A 24,944-nucleotide genomic window follows, 5' to 3' on the forward strand; every position below is an offset into this window, starting at 1 on the left:
AAAGGTGCATATCCGGTTCCGAAAGTATTCTCAGTGTTACCATTAGTTAAGATCAAGTTGGCAAGCCATTTCCGTCAGTAAAAAACTTGGAGGATACAACTAAACGGAGTAGCCATTAACAGGCTTTCCCCTCTGTCGAAAATAGGCGGCCAACGGTCATACACAATGTATGGACTGACGTTTATCTGACATGGCTATTTTTACGTTACGCATACATTTGACGTTCCCCTCCCCCGCAAAAATCGGCAGACTGTTTTGTACAGAAAATTACAGACATGGCGTCTCCGTTTGATTATATCCTCCAAGGTAAAAAAAGGTGACAAATTTATAAAAAAAAGTAGGCCCTCAAGTCCACAAAAAAAAAGTAGGCGTGAAGGCACGTGAAGGATTGTCCTCTTCGAGCAACACCGGCTTCCGGCACATTGTCTTGTCCTCCTTGTCCTATAGAAAATTTGATTTTTTCTACTGATATAGTGGGTTTGACAGACTATAAGTACTTACTCGAAACCTTTCCACTTCGTAAAAAGGAACGATTATTATTAGTGATATAATCAACAATATAGTAAACCGCGTAAACGACACCAACGGTCAATCTTCATTTAAATTACCCGCGCGCGCCTCTCGTGGCCAACTCCCGGCGCGCTACACGGAGTAGAGAAGGAGTAGAGCGAAAGCTATAACTATCTATCTCGCTCTAACGTTAGACGTAGTGTTGCCGTCCCGCTCCCGCGTAACAGCAGGACCGGGCGTTCTGTCTCGTCAATCGACAGACTTGTTTCGCGCTCTTGAAGACTTGTTGAATAATTAATGTAAAACTGTAGATTAAGTGATTATTGGGCTTAAATCCCCAAATTGTGTGTACTACTAACTTGCGAGTGTACGGATTCTTGTATTTCTCCTGTTTGTGATCGAATAGACTGATTTTAAATCTACACGGCAGTGTTATTTCGTCACCCCCTGACACAGAAAACGTTGGTCTGTGCCCCCTGAGGAACCTCTCTCAAGTCTCTCATAACAATAAATATGATGATACTAACGATCCTGTTATTTATAAATAGCAACCATGTTTTTAGGGTTCCGTACCCAAAGGGTAAAAAACGGGACCCTATTACTAAGACTTCGCTGTCCGTCCGTCTGTCACCAGGCTGTATCTCATGAACCGCGATAGCTAGACGGTTAAAATTTGCCGCTATAACAACAAATACTAAAAATAAAATAAAATAAATATTTAAGGGGGGCTCCCATACAACAAACATGATTTTTTTGCTCTATTTTTTATTGATGGTGCGGAACCCTCCGTGCGCGAGTACGGCTCGCACTTGTTTTTATATGGCTCTAATTTTGAAGTTTGGAACATTAAATTAAGTCCGGTTCGATGGAGTGGAAGACGATACAGCAGCAAGTGTGAGTGAGAAAGAGATATGCTTATCGAATTAAAGTCGTGGTCCGGTACGCCCGTCTGTGAGATCTTTTATTTTGGACTTTTATATGGCAACTTAAAAGCAATGTCAGTGTCATTGTCAACTGTCAAAAATTAAAAATAAATAATAACCTAAATTTATGAAAAAATATTGTTCCGCGATGGTTCCGCGTAATTGAGTTCGTAATTAAATAAATTTTACATATTGTATAGTACTGATAAATTGATAACTCTACGAAGTTAAAACAGCATCCTATTGTCCAAAAAACACATCAAAATGTTGCTTCCGAAGAACGTTCACCGGAATTTTATTCTGCCTATTAAAATGAACAAAAGTTCTAGATTGATAGTTTGTAGCCGTAATTTAAATACAGATTCGAATGCGCAACATAACATCAAAGACAAATACGATGTTATTGTTGCCGGCGGCGGAATGGTTGGATGCACTATGGCTTGCGCTTTAGGTAAGTAGAGAATTTAAAAACAACAAACGATTTAATTTTGCCGAAATTTCCGTCTTTTTAATGTATATATTGCTTATAACAGTTACAGTATAATCATGGATATCAGCATACTAAATGTACTGATCAGTTCATACCCATGTCATGGAAATAAGTTTAAAATTGAATAACTTTTCTACTGCCTTTTTTCATTGCCATGTTACCTCACTGCTGGCCACAGGCTTCCTCTCATTGCACGAGAGTTTGTTGAAGCTTTAGTATCTTCATATCCACATTTTAATTTAAAGAGTAGTCCACCAGACTATTTTGGAAATTTAGTATAGGGTGAAGTGGAAGCGAAAGACACGGAAAGCTGATCCCATCCATGTGGGATATCTAGAGATATCCACATTATTTTCTTTGCAGATGCTTAGCTTTCTCAATTTAGCAAACAGAATACCAGCTGCAGTAATAATAATTCAATTTCAGGAAAGAACTCAATACTTTCTAATTTAAAAGTGCTGTTACTGGAGGGTGGTCCCAGTCCAAGGTTTAATCTAAAGCCTGAATATAGCAATCGGGTAGTAGCGTTGAGTCCGAACACAAAGACTTTAATGACCTCTCTTAAGGCCTGGAGACATGTGGAGGATATGCGTCTGCAGCCTGTACGACATATGCAAGTGAGTCAAAACCCTAAAATTTTGTCTGACAACTTTGTCTGTCTGAAGGTTTTGTCCGATTTTTAAGATGTTGACTATGCTTTGGGGGTTTATTCAACAAGTATGGTTAATTAAGCAGCTAAGCTAATTGCCTCAGCAAATAATTATATTTAAAAGAAGGGTTGAGTAGAGGAAAGAAGAAAATATTTTTTTGGGAGTTCTGAATTCAAAATTTTTCATTTCTTATAGGTATGGGATGCCTGCTCAGATGCCCTCATTACGTTCAGTAGTACAGAGATCTTAGATGACGATGTGGCATACATAGTAGAAAATGATGTGTTACAACATGCCGTAAACACTGAACTGGCGTCTCCTGGAGTAAAGAATGTGGACATAGTATATGGAGCCAAAATCTCCGGGTATGAGTTAGCGAAGAACAATAAAATGGATAGCTTGGTGACTATGGAGAATGGAGATTGTTATTCCTGCAAATTATTGGTAAGTCTATCAAGCAATTTTTAATACTTAGCTTACAGTACTTTGTCCTTTAGCCACCCAGACTCCTATAAAAAGATTCCTGGCCCATTGAATTTTGCATCTTTAATTTAACAAATCAAAATTGCATTTATCTCGGGAAGTTTTGATTTTTGGGTGGTTAGAGGATATTATTGTGTTTAAGATTAGAATATACTCATCTAAATTTTAGTCAAGTCAATGATTAGATCTGTAGGCGTATAATAGATGGCATTATCCACAAGGTCACTTTTTTCAATGCAGAATTGAAATACACAGACACTGTCATTGTCATACTGTCACATAGACAATAGGTGACTATCATATCTATACTGATTATATTTTTAGTTAGAAAATAAAACTTCATATTATGCCTTAAAAAAAGTAAAGTTTATTCAAATAAGATGTATGAAATATCAATGACAAATCATTTTATTCATTGTAAGAGAAGAATGTATACAGTTTAATATGTAATATATACTATTATACCACAATGACAATTCATGTGCTGTCCTTATTCTAGAGTTATTTGCATTTATGACTAGGTAGTCTATAGTTCACACTGTGAGTACCTAATCCAAATTAATAGAACACATGAATATTAAATAATTAATTATTATATTTTTTTTAGGGTGTTGAATAATCCTTATCATCTAATCTCTTCTCAATTGTTCTTAATCTGGAATCTGTAGTCTCAACCAACTTATTAATTTTCTTTGTCAACTCAGTTAACTGAGTTTTTATGTCAACCATACATATTTCCTGTATAGCACCTATATTCATTGACATGGGTCTGTTTCTATCCGAACTAGAAGTTGTTCTTTTTCTTCTTTCTACGTTTTGTCCCTCGGACGAATATCTGTCATAGAGATTACTTTTTCTTTTGTTGAACTGTTGAGGTTTTTCTGTTTCCACGTCCTCTTTGCATTTTATTCGACATTCGTAGTTGTTGTTTTTCCGTATGCTCCGCTTGGTCACTTTTCGGCTGGCGACCATTTTGTAAATGGATGATATTAATTCCTTTGGAATCTGTAAGATAATTTATTTATTATAGCCTTTTATTTCCACTTTTTTTTTCTGAAAGAGAATTAATGAATTTACTTGGTCAACCAGATCTTGTCAGTAGAAAAAGGCGGCAAATTTGAAAAATGTAGGCGCGAAGGGATATCGTCCCATAGAAAATTTGAATTTCGCGCCTTTTTTTACTGACAAGATTTGGTTGACCAGCTATATTAATAAATGCTTTGTTTAGATTTTTAACTATTGGCATTCGGTTTTACGACAGCGCATCTTTATGCTAAAATACTACCAAAGAGAATTTCAAATAGAGGCGTATTGTCAAAGTTAATTTTGTAGCCACAGTAAATTTACTGCCGTCTTTCGAAACATGATGAAAACTTTTAGAATGCCATTTGACTTTGATCCTTGTTCTTTCACTGATATGTATTAAATTGGTTAAATATCAAAAAGTGGCGCCATCTACTCGAGTATAGGCCAAAGGAATTACGCCATCTTTTCGAGCGATGGCGCCAGTCGAGCGGGGACACCACGATCATATCTTCTAGAATATTTGGTTAACTTACTCTATTCTCCCTTGGATCGTTAGGCCTTATATTCAACGTCCTCGTATACTGCGACGCCGTGAGTAAGGCCCCAAACCGCAAAAGCAGCATTAATTGCTTGGGCGCCCATGACAGCAAGGAACTGAATAGCATACTCTCGAGGTAGCCCACCAGTTGCGTAGTGCGCACTAATCGGTCTAAACCGGCGGATACTTGTAAAGCCTGAAATAAAGCATCAAATGTATACTTACGTAACGTAAAAATAGCCATGTCAGATAAACGTTAGTCCATACATTGTGTATGACCATTGGCCGCCTATTTTCGACAGAGGGTAACGCCTGTTAATGGCTACTCCGTTTGGTTATATCCTCTAAGGGGAAATATGTAAAACAAGTAAATTTGAAAAGGGCTGATTATTTAATTTTATTCTATAAACAAGAAGTAATGGTAAAAGTAACTTCGTATATCCGAAGGGTTTTCCAGCGTGCACCGTAACGTGTGTACTGTACACGTACACACGATATACTGGTACCTATTACCATTATTGACTTCATAGCCGCTATAATTATAGAGTAAATTGGAAAAAACTCGCCTATGTAACCTTCTACATGTTCAGGTTCTAAAGAATCGATAGATACCTCAATCAAAGAGACTAAGTTGGAGGTCGTTTTTGATCGGGTTGATGACTGTATTGACTTGACTGTCTAAAGAAAATCACAGGTGGCGATAAGAGCTTGTATCGAAAATTATTCTATTCCTACGTATCTTACCTGTATATCACTGACCGCCAAACCAACCAACAAATTAGTCAAAATAACGGTCACAAGCAGCACAAAGATCAGAAACATCCCATGCGCCGTCAGCGGATACTGTATCTGCGAGTTCGTACAGTTGTTGTAGAATATATCCTCATACTCCAGCTCTCCTGACATCATCATGACAGTCTTTACTAAGCCTGCTGGTAGCTGGAAGGCTGGATAGTTGCTGAATAGCACGCTGAAGGCCAAACCGAAGGCGATTAAGAGACAGCTGTACGCCATTAAGAACATTGCGAAGTTTACGGTCACTGAAAAAAGATAGCTCTTAGTTTGGTGTCGTAAATTACAATTAAAATTAGGGCAGAGACGAGTAAATACTATAGACTTCTCCAATTTACGAGTAGGTATGGTAATACGAACAAAAATAATTCATCTACAAGGGTTAGTTTAGTAGGTAATATCTCATCTAAATCTAGGTAACTTTGATAGTTCCATAGGAGACGATATATGCGATGGTTAATGCGTGTTGCTTTTTGTGAGTTTGCGTGTTTTTGACGAATGCTAGGTAGTTTCCGATTACCTCCAAAACGGTCTGTAATCCAAAGCTATTTTGATGCGGTTTTTTTAGCTAAAATCTTGGCATCATAAGAAAATGTATAGAAGTTATACATCTCTTCATCAAGATCAACTCTTTCTGGAGAAGCACAACATCGTATGGTGATTAAAAGTCTTCATTACTAACTCATCTTCAATATTAACGTACTACTTACCGGTCGTAAACATCTGAACATAAATGCCGAAAGTTGGGAATCGGCCAATGATCATCATTAGCTCCAGCCAACAGAAGAATATCGTGATGGCCGCGACGTCATGCTGCCAATCTGACGTATGAAGCTGCGATGATTCCGTTTTCACCCATATGGGTATCTGGAATTAATTTATCAATTTCAACCTTTCATATATTGTCGCTATACTTACTCAACCTCATATCTGCAACAATCATTTGATGGAAATGTCGTTTTTCTTTCATTCGGAATACGGGTGTTTTTGTCATCAAATGAGTGTTGCAGATACGGGGTTGAGTAAATATAGCGGCGATATGTGTGGTGGTCAAAAACGTTCAATCAACCGATCCTCGGTTGCGCTGCAAAATGTGTAGGTAATAGGTATATCTTTAAAATCCGGGAATCGACATTTTTCTTAACTCGACCATTTAAGAGCGAATCTAGAGATAATTTTATTCTAATCACGATTATAAGTATTATTATCACATTGGAAGACAATTCATAACGTTGATCAAATGTACACTCAGCATCTGTAGATACCTACCATATTTCGCTTACGTATAGGTACATAATATGTAGAAAGTTTAGCACCATCTCTTATATAAAAATAGTTGTTGTCGACTACAAAAAAGTCGTAAAACGCTTAAAAGTCATATATGTATATATTTGGAACATTGAATGCACATTACGAATTTATCGTCGTGCTAATATAATGTTTGACTTTTATTTTGGTTTTATATAATGTTTAATAACTTACGGTGCTTAAGAAAACTCCCAACACAATGGTAGATTGCAACCAGTTCTCCCATTGGCGAATATACGCGTTCCAATCCAGGCACGCTTGGAAGATCTCCTTGCATAGGAAGCCTAGGTTTAGTAATATTATTAGGTATTGTAGCGGGCTGAGAGACGACGATACGTCGCAAGTCACTTCTTCGCAGAGGTAAATTACTGAAACGGTTTTTAATTCATTAAATGTTATAATTCTTATTATAATATCTTAGCTCAGTTTCAATCTGTTATATTTGTTTGTGTCAAATAACCAGTACAGTATGCTAGAAAATGTTACTGTTTTGTCCCAGGTTTTATACGCCATATTTTTATGCTTGTTATCATTAGGGTTTTACATTTTCCCTCAATAGTATTGGCAATCCCTTGGCAATAGTACCTACAGACGGGCATAAATACCTATATTTATTTACCAAGACGATGTTAAATTGTACTTACGAAGTATATAAACGCTGTACATAGTGATGAACAAGGCATGACAAAGGAAGCTTATAAAGAAAAACTTTCTTATGCGTCTCCATTTGAGAAACAGGAACGTTTCCACTACCGGATGCTTTAGGACATCTTTACGGCCCACCTGAAATTTATTCAGCCTATAAATATTTCGTTACACACAACCGGAAATAATCTGAACCGCTTTCCGAATTAAGGTCAATGTGGGGAAAATATCGGCATATAGGTAAAACTTTTGGTTGGCAAGCACTTTCGTATTTGTATACGTAGTTCATACACACAAAGAAAGTTTCGACGTGGTTTATCAGCAATCCAATGGGCAAACTTCATCAAATCTTTGTCCTCTTTGATGAAACTCGCTCCCCATATACACAGAGGTATTTGTTCGGCCCAATGGTTGACTGGTAAAGAATGCCTTATGACAGCACACAGATAAAACTGTTAAAGATACTGTCCTCCTCAATAAATGTGTTGTTTGGCTTCTTTGGCTAAATTGCTGTATAACTACCTCAATAAACGCCAACAGCAACTCAGCCTCCCCGCGGCTTAAATTCGGCACGAGAGGCCTAAAGTCAATAGTGAGCTCGCAGTCAACATCTCCTAATTCGTGCTCGCTCATGTGGACCGCGTCGTCAAACTTGCACAAGTAGCGGGGCACAACGTCCGGGACGCGGCGGACGACGAAAGATAGGGCGGATACACCGCCGTTTGTGCGGAGGGTTAGGTCACCTCCATAGTCTGAAACGTGAACAGGAATTGTCAGTACATTTCAATTCGTCAGTTGAGCTGTTCTATCATATCCAGAATTTCAGCAGTAGCATCAGAAACCCTGATATGGCAACCATTAACACACAAAGTCTATAAGTAATCGCCAGTTAAGGTTACGGGGAGTCTGTTAGATGACGATCACAATGGACCGATTCGATAATTATGGTGACATTTGTTTGTCTATCGCATTGCCTAATGAACGTCTTCTCACATCGGGCCCCTCAGACGATGGAGCCTTGGAGGGGCGTTCGGCTGTTGGCGTATGCATCATGTTGCAGCACATCTTTGGTTGATGTGATAAAAGAAACCATGGAAAAAATTACCTAATAACAATAACACGCACGCCGAAAACTCATTCAACGCAGCTATATGCAGCGGTGTGTACCCAAACTCGTCCGGCGCGTTAGGGTCTGCGCCGAACGTGAGTAATATCCTCGCCACGTCGCACGCCCGGGCCCCTCTGACGATGGAGCCGTGGAGGGGCGTTCGGCCGTCCACGTCTTTGGCGTGGACATCGGCTCGCCGACCGACTAGCAGTTCGACGACCTCTACAGATTGAGCTAAGGCAGCTGAAACAAAACTCATTGTTATTTAATGACAAAACTGCTCATACATCCACGCCCAAGAATTTTACATTAATCTGAAAACGGATAATAACTCATGTTTTACGTTAGTCACATGTCACAACCAGACAGAAACCCTTCTAGCAAATATTTAAGCCCACCCAAAACTCAATGCTCTAAAAGCTGCTCTGGCGTCGGCTTACGTTCTACAATAGCTTCATACTTGGGTAGGACCCCAGTATGAAGCTATTCAAAGCATACCTAAATGAAGCGGTGTCTGCTCTCTATAATTAGGGCAGTCAATCCTCGCATTATGATCCAACAGTAACCTAGCACATTCCGCATGCCCGTCTTCCGCTGCGAGGTGTAACGCTGTAGATCTCATCTGTCCAAACGCTGCTCTCACGTCAGCTCCTGCATCTAGGAGTAGCTTCATGCATTTAGCTGAGCCTAGGGACGCTGCTACGTGTAGTGGCGTTTCTGTAAATACCTGGAAAATAATATTTACAAGCCCAATTAACGTACACTTAAAGGGAATGAGAAGGGGAAATTCTGAACTGGCAACCTATATGATTCTTTGAAATATCACATGACTACATGATTAATTTCGGTGTCGACGTTCAGTTCAAAAGCAGACAAGTTTCCTACATGACAAATAAGTTTAACATCTGACACTCCTGTTTACATATACACGATTATCCAGACCTACCTGCGGAGTGTCAGGACAGGCGCCGGCTTCCAACAACAAGCCGACCACGTCCGGTGCGTCACTCAGTACCGCGTAGTGCAGTGGCGATCGATCACTCAAGCCTGCGTTTACGTCGGCACCGTATTCCAATAAAATCTGCAAAGTGTTATATTCAATGACTTCCTGATCAACAGTGGAAAAGATAAAAACTGTTATAAAGTTTGATCAAATAACAAAGTGTTTACACGTATTTCTTTATGCGTCTAGATCTGCCCAATGGCGCCATTCGCAAACCATTCGCGATATTACGAAATCATCGCTATCTGCTCTTGCGTACCTATTTCATAGAACGTCATATAAATAAAGTTAAGTATTTCTAATACAATTTTACCTTAACACAAGCCAAACATTTTGCACTCGCAGCACAATGCAGCGGTGTAGCTTTTCCATCGTCATAACAATCCCATCTGTTAGGGTCTGCATTATGTTCCAGTAGCAGTTTAACACATTCTTCGCTGGCCACTAAACAGCTCAAATGTAGACAGGTCCTGGAAATATTACGGTTATTAGTTGTTTGATTTGATTGTTCCATAACATTTTATAATGTGATTTGTGAGCGTTTCCGAAAAGCGTCGTATGTAGATCGCATCTTAGATAGGGGTTAAATCGAATCCCAAAGTTTTTTATTCTGAATTAGCCCATAGCAGACGCGAACTGGGTTTCCCAAGTACCCGACCCGTCCTACACTGAACTTCAGCAACCTCGACAGCAAGGAACTCCGCCCCAACCAGCACGTCGACAACGCGGCCGTCTCCCTCTCCTCTGGCTGCGATGCTAATTCCAATACTTTCTCATACTGCCCGACTTCAATGAGAGCGTATGGTGTGTCAGCATTCTGTGTTGACTTACCTGCCATCATCATCAGCCCAATTCGGATCGATCCCGATCTTCAGCAACCTCGCCAGCAAGGAGCTCCGCCCCAACCAGCACGTCCACAACGCGGCCGTCTTCCTCTCCTCTGGCTGCGATGCTAATTCCAATACTTGGTCGTACTGCCCTACTTCAATGAGAGCGTATAATGTGTCAGCATATGGGAGTTGTCGTAACACGCACTGTATTCTCTCTGAAATTTAAATAATGTGACGATAAATCCGATAGAAGTAAAAAAACTACTACTTAACAATAAAAATATTGGTCACATTGATTTTAAAATAAAAGAAAACTAGATAAGACTAGAAGATCGTCTTCAATCGGCCATCGCTAAGAGTTGCTAATTAAAGCAAACAAACGTATATAATTTGCATCACGAAGTGTTGCATTGTTAGAACAATGGAGTGTACTTATATACCTCCAATCCAAGTTTCGTATGTGTACACCAAATGTCCCTACTGGGACTGACACATATCCTTGACCTTCCTCGCTGACTCGTCGATGGAGATATAGCCAGCCTCTAATTCTCCTGAGTCCTCTGTAACGGAACACCTACTTGATGAAGTCTCAAGTACTTATAATCTAATGTTACCTATAGGCCAGATGTCCCTGCTGGGTTTGACCCTGATCCTCTCGCCCAGGTCTATGCCCCTCGCTGACTCGTCGCTGGAGATATAGCCGGCCTCCAGGTCGTCCGAGTCCTCTGTCACCTGGTCCATACCCACGCACCATGTTGCACTGCCTTGGCGAAAGACCTGATCAAATGAAGTCCTTTTATTACATCAGTCTACCTAATCCTAAAAGTTATTAGTGATTTTCTATCAATAAATCAAAAAACATAGAATACAAAAAATAAAATAAAATGCTGTAGAGTGTAGAAGTTAGAACACCTAGAAAGCTACTTGTTTATTTAATACAGTATGTACTAATCGCGAAAAAAAATTGAAATTTTCTATGGGAGAGTAATTTTTTTTCGCGATTTTGGGGTTGGTGCCATAGTAAAAGTTGCTCAGTGTGACCTACACATTAACGGGTTTGAGTAAATGTTTTTCGATAGTTTACATACTGTATAAAACTTTACGTTAAAAGTTAAAGACGAAAACATCGTGTTTGATATTAGGCAAATGGGATCACTCATCACGTCAAAAAATAGAATTACGTTTTATATAAAAATCCAATCATTTATTTTGCATGTAGGCCTTAGTAGCTCCTTGAGTTGACTTGAGTTGGCTGAATTTATTGGCGCTTAGGACTGTCCTAATAAAAAACGTCATCAAATATGTTTGACAAGATTAAAGTCACACATTGGTCGTCATCTTCACGTCACACAACTGTCACAACCACTACTCAGTGTTATGCTTGGGTCAATATACAACGAAAAGTTATGTACACAGTGACAAAATCTAACCTTATCTTTAAACGACTTTCTTTTTTTCTTTGGGGCGTTTCTGGACATCATCTCGCGACTGATCTGAGCGCGCCTGCGTTAATACTGAAGCTTTCATCTCTCGCGCATGCCGAGCCAATTTAATCATATTTCGGGAAAGACCTACTTCTGATTATTGTCTTTTCTTAAAATCAACCTAGAACCGATGAGCAGTGTTTGCGAAAATTCATAGGTAATCCTTTCAACTGTCTAGAACTGAAATTTATAAGATTTTTCAGCTGGTCTAAAATAAACCTGCAATGAAGCCATTTAAAAAGTAATAAATATCACTTTTATTAATGTTTACAACTAAAAACTAATAAAAGTAACAAATCGCTAAATGTTTTATTGAATGTCGCATGTCTCGCTAACTATAGGTAGTCTGCCCGTGATTACTATTTATATCAAATTCCCTACATACCTACTTGATGGCGCCTAATATAATGCAAGAGTCCCCAATATTTTGACTGTTTGGAGAGTAAATTACACAACACAACAGTCACAATTTATTTGCTGTTGTATCGTTCAGGCTGGTATTGGATTCTGTTATAAATATGAAAATCGGTTAGGCAATATTCGATAAGATTTCTTAAGCCGCTCCTATAATATTTGTTAAATCACATCTATTTATAAATAAGTGTGGAATGATGGTTATGAGGTAAGCCATTAATCTAAGGAAACAATCCGGAACGTGTATCGCAGAATAAGTACCTACGGAAAGTATACCTACAATCATTTTATATTTTGTGAGGAAATATTTTAACATGATCTTAAGAATGATGGCTTCCCATTTATACCTAAACCGAAAATACTTGAGAGTTGTTTACATATTTTTATTTATATTTACTACACGGCTTAATATATATAAAATTTAATATTTATCTGCCCTATGGACAAGCGCGCCCGATTTCGTCATAGAAAATGATGACGCTAAAACAAAAGAGTTATAATCTGCTCCTTATTCTTGGATCGATAACATAAACATTACTACCCCATCTATCTCTCACCTTGCATTATAATATAATAGGTGTGCTGCCGTGCTTAGCACATCCACCTACTTTGTACTTTATACCACGGGAACAAGGCATACAATTGAATGAGATTTCAAATGCACATATGGCGGTAATTCTGTGCGGTGTGTGGTCTCTTGAGTAGTAAGGTTTAGGAAATTAGCAGCTATAAAGTAAACAATACCGGCTAGAATGTTGCATGCACGTTGCATGGCTGAATTCAAATTGCAATTGTAACAGCTATCAAATTCCAGCTAAATTTACAGCTTATTCAATCGCTAAAATAGCAATCTAGGCCGGTTACTAAACTTTAAATTGTTCGAGAGCATCACATTATATCCTACAGTATATTTGTGTTTGGAATATAATAGAACACTATTTTGTGAATGTATGTGTAAAGTAATCTCTAAAAAATATATTGAGATTTTTGGAAAAAAAAAATTTAAAAATTTAGTTTTTAAAAAGATGTAAACATCAAATTCTACAGTAGCGATTTTTTGTTCAAAAGGCATAACTAAATATTTTACACTGTAAGTAAAATATGCACCACTTTTTTAGTGGTGCATACGTCACGAGCAATAAAAATGTTTGAAATAAATAATTACAATACAACATTAATTAAACACTTGGTGATTTTCCACTATATTGTTACGCCAATTATTCTACTCAATCTAATAAAATAAAAAACCAGGGGATTTTATTTTTTCTATTTTTTAAACAATTATAACGTATTTTACCCCACGCGCATTAATTCTACAGTATATTTTTTTAATGCACCATATAGCCTGTAATTAATGTTATCACAACGTCAAAGAATCTCCTATTAATACAATGAGCTTTTGTCACAATTGTAAAAATGGCTATCGTTAAATTATTTAAATGATCGGCTCGGGGCGGGAGGGGAAGCGATGGCGATACCTCAAGGCCGCACGGCCGCAAAGCAACGGATTGGATAGGATGAAGGTATCTTAGGGCGGTTACAGAGTAGCGTTTTATACGAGCGTACGCGTACAGTCACCAGCAATTAAATGTCTGCTAGTGCACGAAAATACTAACGACCTTTTTTCCTACGTCCAGTTGACCTAAGTTTAAAATGTATAAATTGCGAAACTTGTAACGACATGTGTCCCACGTCTACCGTACCGCGAAGAAATTCAAAGGTGTATGTGAACTGCGGATTGGGGACTTCACATTGTGAAGTCCCCAATCCGCATTGGGCTAGCGTGGGGACTACCGTACGAAACTGATAATTTTATTTAACATCACGATTTTTGGTCGTTCATGAACTGTCAAAAGTGACGTTTCTTCAAATAAAAACGTCACTTTTGACACTTGTATGAATGGGATATGTCAGTGTCAAACAAGTGACTAAAGTGACGTTTTTTTTTAGAAACGTCACTTGACACTTGTATGGATGGGATATGTCAGGGTCAAACAAGTGAGAAAGGTGACGTGTTTTTAAGAAACGTCACTCTTGACACTTGTATGGATGGGATATGTCAGTGTCAAACAAGTGACAAAAGTGACTATTTTTTTAAAGAAACGTCACTTTTGACAAGTATGGATGGGCTATGTCAGTGTCAAACAAGTGACAAAAGTGACTTTTTTTAAAGAAACGTCACTTTTGACATGTATGGATGGGCTATGTCAGTGTCAAACAAGTGACAAAAGTGACGTTTTTGAAGAAACGTCACTCTTGACACTTGTATGGATGGGATATGTCAGGGTCAAACAAGTGAGAAAAGTGACGTTTGTTTTTAAGAAACGTCACTTTTGACACTTGTATGCATGGGATATGTCGGTGTCAAACAAGTGACAAAAGTGACTTTTTTGAAGAAACGTCACTTTTGACATGTATGGATGGGATATGTCAGTGTCAAACAAGTGACAAAAGTGACTTTTTTATTTAAAGAAACGTCACTTTTGACATGTATGGATGGGATATGTCGGTGTCAAACAAGTGACAAAATTGACGTTTTTTATGAAACGTCACTATTGACACTTGTATGGATGGGATATGTCAGGGTCAAACAAGTGAGAAAAGTGACGTTTGTTTTTAAGAAACGTCACTTTTGACACTTGTATGGATGGGTTATGTCGGTGTCAAACAAGTGACAAAAGTGACTTTTTTTAAAGAAACGTCACTTTTGACATGTATGGATGGGATATGTCAGTGTCAAACAAGTGACAAAAGTGACTTTTTTTATTTAAAGAAACGTCACTTTTGACATGTATGGATGGGATATGTCGGTGTCAAACAAGTGACAAAATTGACGTTTTTTATGAAACGTCACTATTGACGCTTGTATGGATGGGATATGTCAGGGTCAAACAAGTGAAAATGTGACGTTTTTTAAAGAAACGTCACTCTTGACACTTGTATGGATGGGATATGTCAGTGTCAAAAAAGTGACAAAAGTTACTTTTTTTTAAAGAAACGTCACTTTTGACATGTATGGATGGGCTATGTTAGTGTCAAACAAGTGACAAAAGTGACGTTTTTGAAGAAACGTCACTCTTGACACTTGTATGGATGGGATATGTCAGGGTCAAACAAGTTAAAATGTGACGTTTTTTTAAAGAAACGTCACTCTTGACACTTGTATGGATGGGATATGTCAGGGTCAAACAAGTGAGAAAGCTGAAAGTTTTTTAAGAAACGTCACTAATACACTTGTATGGATGGGATTGTCGGTGTCAAACAAGTGACAAAAGTGACGTTTTTGTAGGAACGTCACTCTTGGCACTTGTATGGATGGGATATGTCAGTGACAAAAGTGACTTTTTTTAAAGAAACGTCACTTTTGACATATATGGATGGGCTATGTCAGTGTCAAACAAGTGACAAGAGTGACGTTTTTTATGAAACGTTACTATGGACACATGTATGGATTGGATATGTCAGGGTCAAACAAGTGAAAATGTGACGTTTTTTTAAGAAACGTCACTCTTGACACTTGTACGGATGGGATATGTCAGTGTCAAAAAAGTGACAAAAGTGACTTTTTTTTTAAAGAAACGTCACTTTTGACATGTATGGATGGGCTATGTTAGTGTCAAACAAGTGACAAAGGTGACGTTTTTGAAGAAACGTCACTCTTGACACTTGTATGGATGGGATATGTCAGGGTCAAACAAGTGAAAATGTGACGTTTTTTTAAGAAACGTCACTCTTGACACTTGTATGGATGGGATATGTCAGGGTCAAACAAGTGAGAAAGCTGAAATTTTTTTAAGAAACGTCACTAATACACTTGTATGGATGGGATTGTCGGTGTCAAACAAGTGACAAAAGTGACGTCTTTTATGAAACGTCACTATTGACACTTATATGGATGGGATATGTCAGTGTCAAACAAGTGACTAAAGTGACGTTTTTTTTTTAGAATCGTTACTCTTGACACTTGTATGGATGGGCTATGTCAGTGTCAAACAAGTGACAAAAATGACGTTTTTGTAGGAACGTCACTCTTGGCACTTGTATGGATGGGATATGTCAGTGACAAAAGTGACTTTTTTTAAAGAAACGTCACTTTTGACATATGGATGGGCTATGTCAGTGTCAAACAAGTGACAAGAGTGACGTTTTTGAAGAAACGTCACTCTTGACACTTGTATGGATGGGATATGTCAGGGTCAAACAAGTGAGAAATGTAACGGAGCTACGGAATACGTGGCAATGTCCACTCTTTAATAAAATCTTATTTAAGCGGTAGGACACAAATTACTCAAATTAATAAACTGTGTCCTAAGTCGAAAATGGAACTAACATATTCATCGGACGTAAAGGAGGTTCGTTATGGCGTGCCACAGGGGAGCGTTTTAGGTCCCCTATTGTTTCTCATTTACATCAACGATATGCCAAATGCTATTGATCATCCAGTGGTTCTTTTTGCTGACGACAGCACCATTATATTTTCTGGGGATATTTTGAATGGTTATGAGGCTGACATAAATAAAACATTAAGTAAAATTATAGATTGGTTAAGGAATAATAACTTGAAAATTAATTTGGACAAAACGAAACTTATGACATTTAAACAAAGGACTAATTATACACCTAATCTTAATGTTACTTATAAGGGACAAAGAATTGATGAGACTGATATGACCAAATTTCTAGGATTGAATGTAGACGATAAGCTGACATGGAAATATCAAATTGACTCTATATGTAAGAAATTAAGCCAATATTCATATGCATTGTATAATTTAAGGAAAAGGGTTAACCCATCTGCAGTGCTTACCGCTTACCATGCCTTTGTAACATCATCTCTAAGATACGGCATAATATTTTGGGGCAACTCTACAGACCGAGAAATGGCATTTCTAGCTCAAAAAAAGTGTGTAAGATCTTTGTGTGGTATTCGCTTTGAGGAATCTTGTAAGCCTTATTTTCAAAATCTTAAGATTCTAACTCTTCCTAGCCTATATATTTTTGAAATGTGTGTTTTTGTGAAATGTAACTCCCATCTATTCTTAAACTTTAAAAGCTCACGATTACGGGGTAAAATATTACACTCTATCGTACCGAAAACGATGCTATTCCAAAAAAATGTGGTCGGAATGGCCCCAAGAATATTTAATAAAATACCACAAGACATACAATACAATTACTAGAGCTCAATCAGTTTAAAAAAGCCTTGAAACTGCTACTGATTCGAAAGAGTTACTACTCAATAAAAGATTTTTTAGATGATAAGGACTTGTAAATAATTTATGTAAATACCCATTATATTTTGACATGCATGCTCTCAAAATTTGTATGCCGTAAGGCGCCACATAGTGAAACTGACTGAACTGTAACACCTTATTACCTATGTTGGACAAATAAATAATTTTGTATTTTGTATTTTGACTTTTTTTTTAAGAAACGTCACTTTTGACACTTGTATGGATGGGATATATGTCGTTGTCAAACAAGTGACAAAAGTGACGTTTTTTATGAAATGTCACTATTGACACTTGTATGGATGAGATATGTCAGTGTCAAACAAGTGACTAAAGTGACGTTTTTTTAGAAACGTCACTCTTGACGCTTGTATGGATGGGCTATGTCAGTGTCAAACAAGTGACAAAAGTGACGTATTTTTAGAAACGTCACTCTTGACACTTGTATGGATGGGCTATGTCAGTGTCAAACAAGTGACAAAAGTGACGTTTTTGAAGAAACGTTCTTCAAAAACGTCACTTTTGACATGTATGGATGGGCTATGGCAGTGTCAAACAAGTGACAAAAGTGACGTATTTTTAGAAACGTCACTCTTGACACTTGTATGGATGGGCTATGTCAGTGTCAAACAAGTGACAAAAGTGACGTTTTTGAAGAAACGTCACTTTTGACATGTATGGATGGGCTATGGCAGTGTCAAACAAGTGACAAAAGTGACGTTTTTGAAGGAACGTCACTCTTGACACTTGTATGGATGGGATATGTCAGGGTCAAACAAGTGAGAAAGGTGACGTTTTTTTTATTGATATTGACTTTCAAAGTATTGTCATTAGGCTTTTTGAACGTAGCTATTTTGAGCGTAGCAATTTTAAAAGTATTGGTCTCAAATTATTTGTTATTTATTTTGATTTCTCGCAAAGCACTTGTTATTATTCCAATATTTTTTTGATAACACGTGTTAAATAAACAGATAATTGTATAAATATAAAATTTTCGAGTGTAGGATGAATAAACATATTTTTTAAGCATAAAATAAAAAATAAAAAATCATAATAAATAGATCTCACGGTATCCGAGTGGTGCAAATTTCCATATCAATTGAGATTAATATTATGACCTAATCATCAAATTTTCGAATTGTGTAGGAATTTTTAAGTTACATTTATATCGATTATTTAAAAAATAACTATAGATTAAGCTTACTGTACACAGCTCACAGGAAACTCTCGGGATTTCTTTGTTATTAATCATGAACTAACTTAAGACATATAATTGATACATTATCCCGACTGTATGACTTAGTCTGTATAGTGTTCTAGATATTGACCCTAGGGTCATTAATTTCATGAAGAGCTCAATTACGGTACTGGAGATAATCGTATCGTGGGCATCTGTAAACCCTAAATATTGATTAGAAAAAGCTTTCGAAACTGTACGAATTAATGCAAGCAAAATTTTTTCTTCCCCCGCCTAATCGGCATATTACATAGGTCGCATGCATCGCGCCAATTTATTACTGCAAAGACTTTGTCGCTTTTACCATCCACCGTACGAACCAACTATTAACAAAAACGTTAACTCAAAATAATGCTACCTAACAATTCCTCTTAAAATGTCACGAAAACGATAGGAAATTAAAGAAAAGTTAAATTTACAAAGTTTATACTAAAGTACATACAATGTTTTAGATACCTGTTGCGGAAAATCTCCTCTCTTCCTTTTTTACATAGGTATAACGTGGAACGTGCACTTCGAGAATCTTCCGAATAATTAGAAATAGGTAGATATCCTAAGGAAACCGAGTCTTGAAACTGATTGTGTGATTTTCGTAGAAACACATGAATGTGTCGACACTCGACAGTGACCCAAGATTTTCTACACTGCAGTTTTCTCACAAGTCGTAGCCAACAGCAGTGAACAAACTGACTCAATCGCATTAATTCTCTGAAGTTATGTTCGATTTTCCTTGGAAATGTTTTCAAATTCGGAACTTAGTTCTAGCTAGTTACCCAATACTGCCACTTATACTACTTCAAAGTCTAGTAATTCAGAATAATTCATTCACAATTATAGGTACCATCCACGAATACCTACATTGAACGCTTTACGACTCCGTCGCACTACTCAGAGCAACAGTCTAATTGAACATTGTACCTTATGTAGTTTCAATTGCCAATGTTGCCGATGGTACATTATTCATTCGATTTAATTAGACAGTCCTCGATACTCGGAATTATGGGGAAGATTATTTCAAATATACCACATGCTTGTTAAGGAAACATCGTGAGACAACCTGAACACTGTGCCAAAGAATTCAAAGTCCTATTCCAGTTCGTCCATTGGAAATCTTACCTGTAGTAATGTCGTATATATCTAATGGTTGAGTTGATGATTTGACAGAATTGCCAGTATCTACTGCTCTCTCATCTTAAGAGGAAAGTGGAGCTGAACCTCTTTTCTGATTTGAAAAATTCGACTCGAACAACACTGCATGGTGTTAGTACAGCAGGTGCACCAACTTGCAGGTGAGGTTGCCTTGTCCTAAAGATGGTGATAGGGCTCCATATACATCCATTTACTAGTACATTTTAGCCTGTTCCAATACGCTACTTAAATTTACGTAGACCTATCATCGCCAACACAGTTAAGTAATTGATCATTCGTCATGAATTGTACATACATATATATAATGACGCCTATTTCCCGGAGGGGTAGGCAGAGACCACGGATTTCCACTTGCTACGATCCTGACATACCTCTTTCGCTTCCGCTACTTTCATAACATTCCTCAAACACGCTGGCGGGTTTAGGGTGCTCTTGACCAGGCCTTTCTTCAGGATTTCCCCAATCTGATCAGAGAAAGTCTGCCGAGGTCTGTATGAATCGTATTGCAACGAATTAAGGTCGACCAATGATCAGTTGAGCGTGTTGCTGTTAGTATCGAAGTGTTTATGTTAAGAAAGGTAACATCTATTTTAGCGATTGTTTAGACACACGTCCGACTGACGCGGATCGTGCGTGGAGTGGAGTTCCCTTCACATGATAAAGGCTTGGCCACACCGCCAACATACGAAATCAAGTACCTATAGATAGGTATACATATTTGTGTACAGTTAGAAGTGTGGGCCTCGATTGTATTAAAATTTTGTATATTTATATCTTTGTCATATTGTCATGGTACTCATGGTTTTTCGGTTTGAACGAGTGTTCTTTATCATAAATAAAGCACTCGATTATAAACGTAAACATCAAGCAATTACTACTAGTTTCTCCCGAGTTCTGAAAATATCTTTCTCTTCCGAGTCCAAAGCCTTCGTTTTGACTCAGCAGAGCAGCTATAGTAATACTGGACAGCGTAGACTTCTCTAAATACATTCTTATATTTCTTATTAATAATACCTACATATAATGCTACCATTGCCCCGACTATGTAGACCTGCCTTTACAAGTCTTAACTTTAAAAAAAATTGCGCTGTCAAATTGATAAATAACTGATGTGTGCTCAGTTGCCTTTGAAGTGTTGGAAATAAATAACATTATCATCATCATCATAAGTGCCACTGTTGGGCAGATGCGTCTCATGGATGACAAACATTGGAGTATAGAGTTAAAGAAAAAAATATAGTAGTAAAATATTAGCTGAATAAGTGGTATTATTAATTTAATTACTTAACTGCGCAGTAAATGGACATATTATATGACTTATAGATGCTGATTCTGTTTTCATCAGTTGTGATGAAGTTTATATCCTTATGGTTAGGTATCTTTAAGGTGGTTCGATTTTCATACAAAATTCAATCGACTTTCATTAAGTAACTACACACTATTACTACATAAATATTTCCGCATTTATCTTCTTTCGAATATTCATTTTTGCTAAATGAATAGGAAAACAATGTTTCATACAGAAATCATGCAAAAATCATAGTTAACTTTTCATCAATTTTACGTATGTGTGCGTCACAAATGTCGTGTACGGATACATTTGCGACGTTGCCATACCATTTCCGACGTTGCCGGGCTGACCACGGCGCGAATTTGAAGTGCCGTCATGTTTAGCGCAATTTTGTTGCACTACCCGATTTTGTTGAATAAGTACCCGAAGTTCGTCAGCTTAGCTAAGAACTATCATGGCGCGTTTTGTAAACAGTCGCTTTTTTGCTTACAAACGGAAGGTTCCCGGTTCAAACCCCAGTCATTGTATGCTGGGACATAACTTTTTGTATTTTTTTTTACACCTAAATTTCGTGTTGTGTTTTTTATTTTTATTTAATTTTTCTTATTTTCAAAAATCGATGGATTAAGTATGGGCTAAGCGTATTCGTTTAATTTTTACAAAGATAATTAGAAATTATACTCTACCTAATCTTTTTGATTTTTACAATCAGGACATCCTCACAGCAATAAAAAAGAAATGTATAAAATTTCCTGTGGTTGAAAATAATGGAATTTTGTCTATGAATGAAAAACACAATTATTACTAATTACTACCAGGTATGTAAATTATAACTTTATTAGAATCCATATTGTTGCATCATCTTTCTTCCTAATATTTTTTTCTATCATGATTCATGATATTATATTTCTTTCAGGTACAGGGACTACTACGGATAACAAATATAAAAAAATGTACTGTAGGTACTTGAATTAAAAAAAAAATGATTTCCATTTATTTTATTTTACAATTACCTACTACTTTATTAGAGGCTGGGCAGTAAGGGATTGCTTTACTTGTAGAACAAACTATTAGCGCTTTAAAAAAAACTGATACCTGACACTTACAAACTGGACTTCCTTGGGCTTTTCTACTAAGAATCGTCAGTAGGTATTCTCCATCCTAGCATAAAAAGATATCCTAAAATGTAGGTCATCACGTCAGGTTTTAGTATCAAAAATGTTTCCCAGCCTGCGTGACGTAGCGGAAACTAAAACTTCTATACAAATATTTGGGACATAGTTTTTATATTAGCTTCAGGATTCAACAGGAATATGCTAGTGATTCTGAGTTGGAAGAACCCAAAAAGATCATAATCTGTGAAAATCAGGTATTGATTTTTTTTTTGAAAACGTTGATAATGTATTTTATTGATAATAGCTACCCGCCCCGGCTTCGCACGGGTTAACCAATTATACATAAACCTTCCTCTTGAATCACTCTATCTATTAAAAAAAACCGCATCAAAATCCGTTGCGTACTTTTAAAGATCTAAGCATACAGACAGACAGACAGAAAAGCGACTTTGTTTTATACTATGTAGTGATAGTGATGATGATGATACTGAATATCTGGGGGAAGCGCTGGTGGCCTAGCGGAAAGAGCGTGCGACTTGCAATCCGGAGGTCGCGGGTTCTAACCCCGGCTAGTACCGTCGTACCAATGATTTTTCGGAACTTTTGTACGAAATATCATTTGATACCTATTTACCGGAACCTATTTATATACCGATACCTATTTTTCGGTGAAAGAAACCAATGTGAGGAAACCGGACTAATCCCAATAAGTTTACTCTCTGGGTTGGAAGGTCAGGGCAGTCGCTTTCGTAAAAACTAGTGCCCATGCCAATTCTGGGATTAGTTGCCAAGCGGACCCCATGCGAGGAAGAAGAGATTGAATATCTGGGAGACCGACCAAAGCTCAGAAAATATATAAAAACCCAAAAATGCGCGTTTTTTCACAGATCAGACCTAGCTAAGAGATCAAACCCCTTATAGCAAATTTCATCGAAATCGTTAGAGCCGTTTCTGATATCATCCAAATATATAAATAAATATATATATAATAATTGCTCGTTTAAAGGTAAGATAACACAAAAAGGACAAAAATAAACAAAAAGAAATTACCTACTCGCACCAGTCTTGAACCCCAATCCTCTTGCACGTATTTCCACGAACATACCGTAACGCTATTGCAGTATACTTACGTTGTGTGAAATTGTCTACTATAAGCATCACGGAAACACTGCTTGCATGTGTGAGTTATAGTAGGAAAAAGCATGACAGCAACACTCCGTCGACTTTAAAGGGTGGTTTTTGCACAATGAAGTATTCAATGTTTATATTAATAGTTCAATATTTACTTAAAGAGTTCGCTAAACATAGTTTTAAGTATACAAATACCAAGACCATTCCATAAAAAAATTAAACATGAAATTTTGCGAAAGTGGCACCATCTAGCGAGGGTTAAGCTTTGAGTAACCTAGTCGAACCACCTTAAGCAGCATAGGTACCTCCATAATACTAAGTCTTCGTTATATTTTCAAGATGGAGTTATCCTATTACCACAAAATCTACTTACCGGCTGTATGTTATCCAAAACTGTCTCGCACAGCATGATTTATGATTAACTTCAATCATAACATAACACACTCATACGTCTAAAGGTGGAGTCTTCAAAAATCTCCCGGCAACTTTTAAATATCCGCGTTAAATCTTCATTGGCCTAATTTATCCACACACCAGATCGAGGCCAAGTGGCCGGATATTGTCGAACGCCAACAAATTGCCAGATTTTTCTTAGAACTCCTACACTTGACGTGAGGCAAACAAAACAATAACACGCATCCGTTCAAGTATTTTATGCGTTTAGCTCCTATAAAAACCGCAAAAAGCGTCTTAAAATACTGGCCAGTTGTTTTAAAACAACCAATTAAAAAAAAGCTTTAGTTCGCCGTTCGATTTCTAAATTTGAAAAGAACCGTTTTGAAAGTGCGTATTGTAATCGATCGAACACCGTTCCCAAAGAGCTCTCCCGCGCTACTGCAGCGGGTTCTCTAAATCTTACTCCGATTCAAAACAAATAAACTATGCCGAAATAATGGTCGACATCGGATGAAATGCACATGTTTTGTGAAATTGTAACTCTGGTATCTGGTTCCGTGATTCCCCACGATTGTTATGTTAAGTGCGTGAACCGTTTAGACTAGGATTATATTTCCCTTTTAGGGTAATTTAGCTCATACTTAGTTAAATAACAAATAGTAGGTACCTAGATTTAAGTAATAAAACTCTTCTTCTATGTAGCTATCCACCTAGATGATGTGGTTGCTTTTTTCTAAATATTATTAATAATATTAATGTAATTGCCGTAATTATCGAAGATTGTAAGCGACTTTGGCTACCCTCGTACCCGTTGTAAGACGCTTTCGAACGGAAACAAGATGTATACATTGATGGGTAACTGATTGCGCTGACTGCGCGATGACATACACTGACTTACGGCCGAATTTGCCTACAGTACCTACAGTACTGTCAGTACTTGTAAATCAGTAGGAATACAGTCAGCAGCAATAGTTGCTAAGCGGGCGAGGTGTTCAAAATGATTTTGATGCGACTTGACTGTTAAAAGAATATAAGAACGCGTCAAGGTAATTTTGAACACCTCGCCCGCTTAGCAACTTCTGCTGCGGACTGTAGGTATCCGGAGCATGACTTAGGATAGAGTAACGCCTAAAATAATGACTGAACACGCCTAAGTTTCTTAGACTTCTTAGATCTTTGTCTTATAGTGT

General features: G+C 37.4%; 2 protein-coding genes across 2 annotated transcripts; one reads left to right on the forward strand and one right to left on the reverse strand.

Annotated features, from left to right (window-relative positions):
- The first annotated feature begins 1,868 nt into the window (after nt 1-1,868).
- Nucleotides 1,869-3,573, forward strand: LOC134656077 (ubiquinone biosynthesis monooxygenase COQ6, mitochondrial-like). Its single transcript, XM_063511594.1, has 4 exons — nt 1,869-1,884; nt 2,350-2,540; nt 2,769-3,017; nt 3,556-3,573. The coding sequence occupies exons 1-4, from the start codon at nt 1,869-1,871 to the stop codon at nt 3,571-3,573; spliced, it is 474 nt and encodes a 157-aa protein (XP_063367664.1).
- An 86-nt stretch (nt 3,574-3,659) lies between these two features.
- On the reverse strand, nt 3,660-24,295 carry LOC134655965 (transient receptor potential channel pyrexia). The gene is made up of 14 exons (XM_063511479.1): nt 23,732-24,295; nt 10,921-11,083; nt 10,308-10,521; nt 9,790-9,946; nt 9,420-9,554; nt 8,972-9,200; nt 8,471-8,716; nt 7,888-8,117; nt 7,365-7,503; nt 6,895-7,088; nt 6,123-6,279; nt 5,365-5,660; nt 4,616-4,816; nt 3,660-4,061 (listed from the first exon to the last, which is right to left on the reverse strand). The coding sequence occupies exons 1-14, from the start codon at nt 23,765-23,767 to the stop codon at nt 3,660-3,662; spliced, it is 2,799 nt and encodes a 932-aa protein (XP_063367549.1). The 5' UTR covers nt 23,768-24,295.
- Between the last annotated feature and the right edge of the window lie 649 nt (nt 24,296-24,944).

Source organism: Cydia amplana, chromosome 17, assembly GCF_948474715.1.
Source record: "Cydia amplana chromosome 17, ilCydAmpl1.1, whole genome shotgun sequence".
Lineage (NCBI taxonomy): Eukaryota > Metazoa > Arthropoda > Insecta > Lepidoptera > Tortricidae > Cydia > Cydia amplana.

Coding starts and splice junctions, on each gene's coding strand:
- LOC134656077 (XM_063511594.1), top strand. Junction 2,541..2,768: donor AGCCTGTACGACATATGCAA/GTGAGTCAAAAC, acceptor CATTTCTTATAG/GTATGGGATGCCTGCTCAGA.
- LOC134655965 (XM_063511479.1), bottom strand. CDS start 23,767: ATGCTGTGCGAGACAGTTTTGGATAACATACAGCCG. Junction 9,555..9,789: donor AATGTTTGGCTTGTGTTAAG/GTAAAATTGTAT, acceptor AACACTTTGCAG/ATTTTATTGGAATACGGTGC. Junction 6,280..6,894: donor TGGGAGTTTTCTTAAGCACC/GTAAGTTATTAA, acceptor AATTAATTCCAG/ATACCCATATGGGTGAAAAC.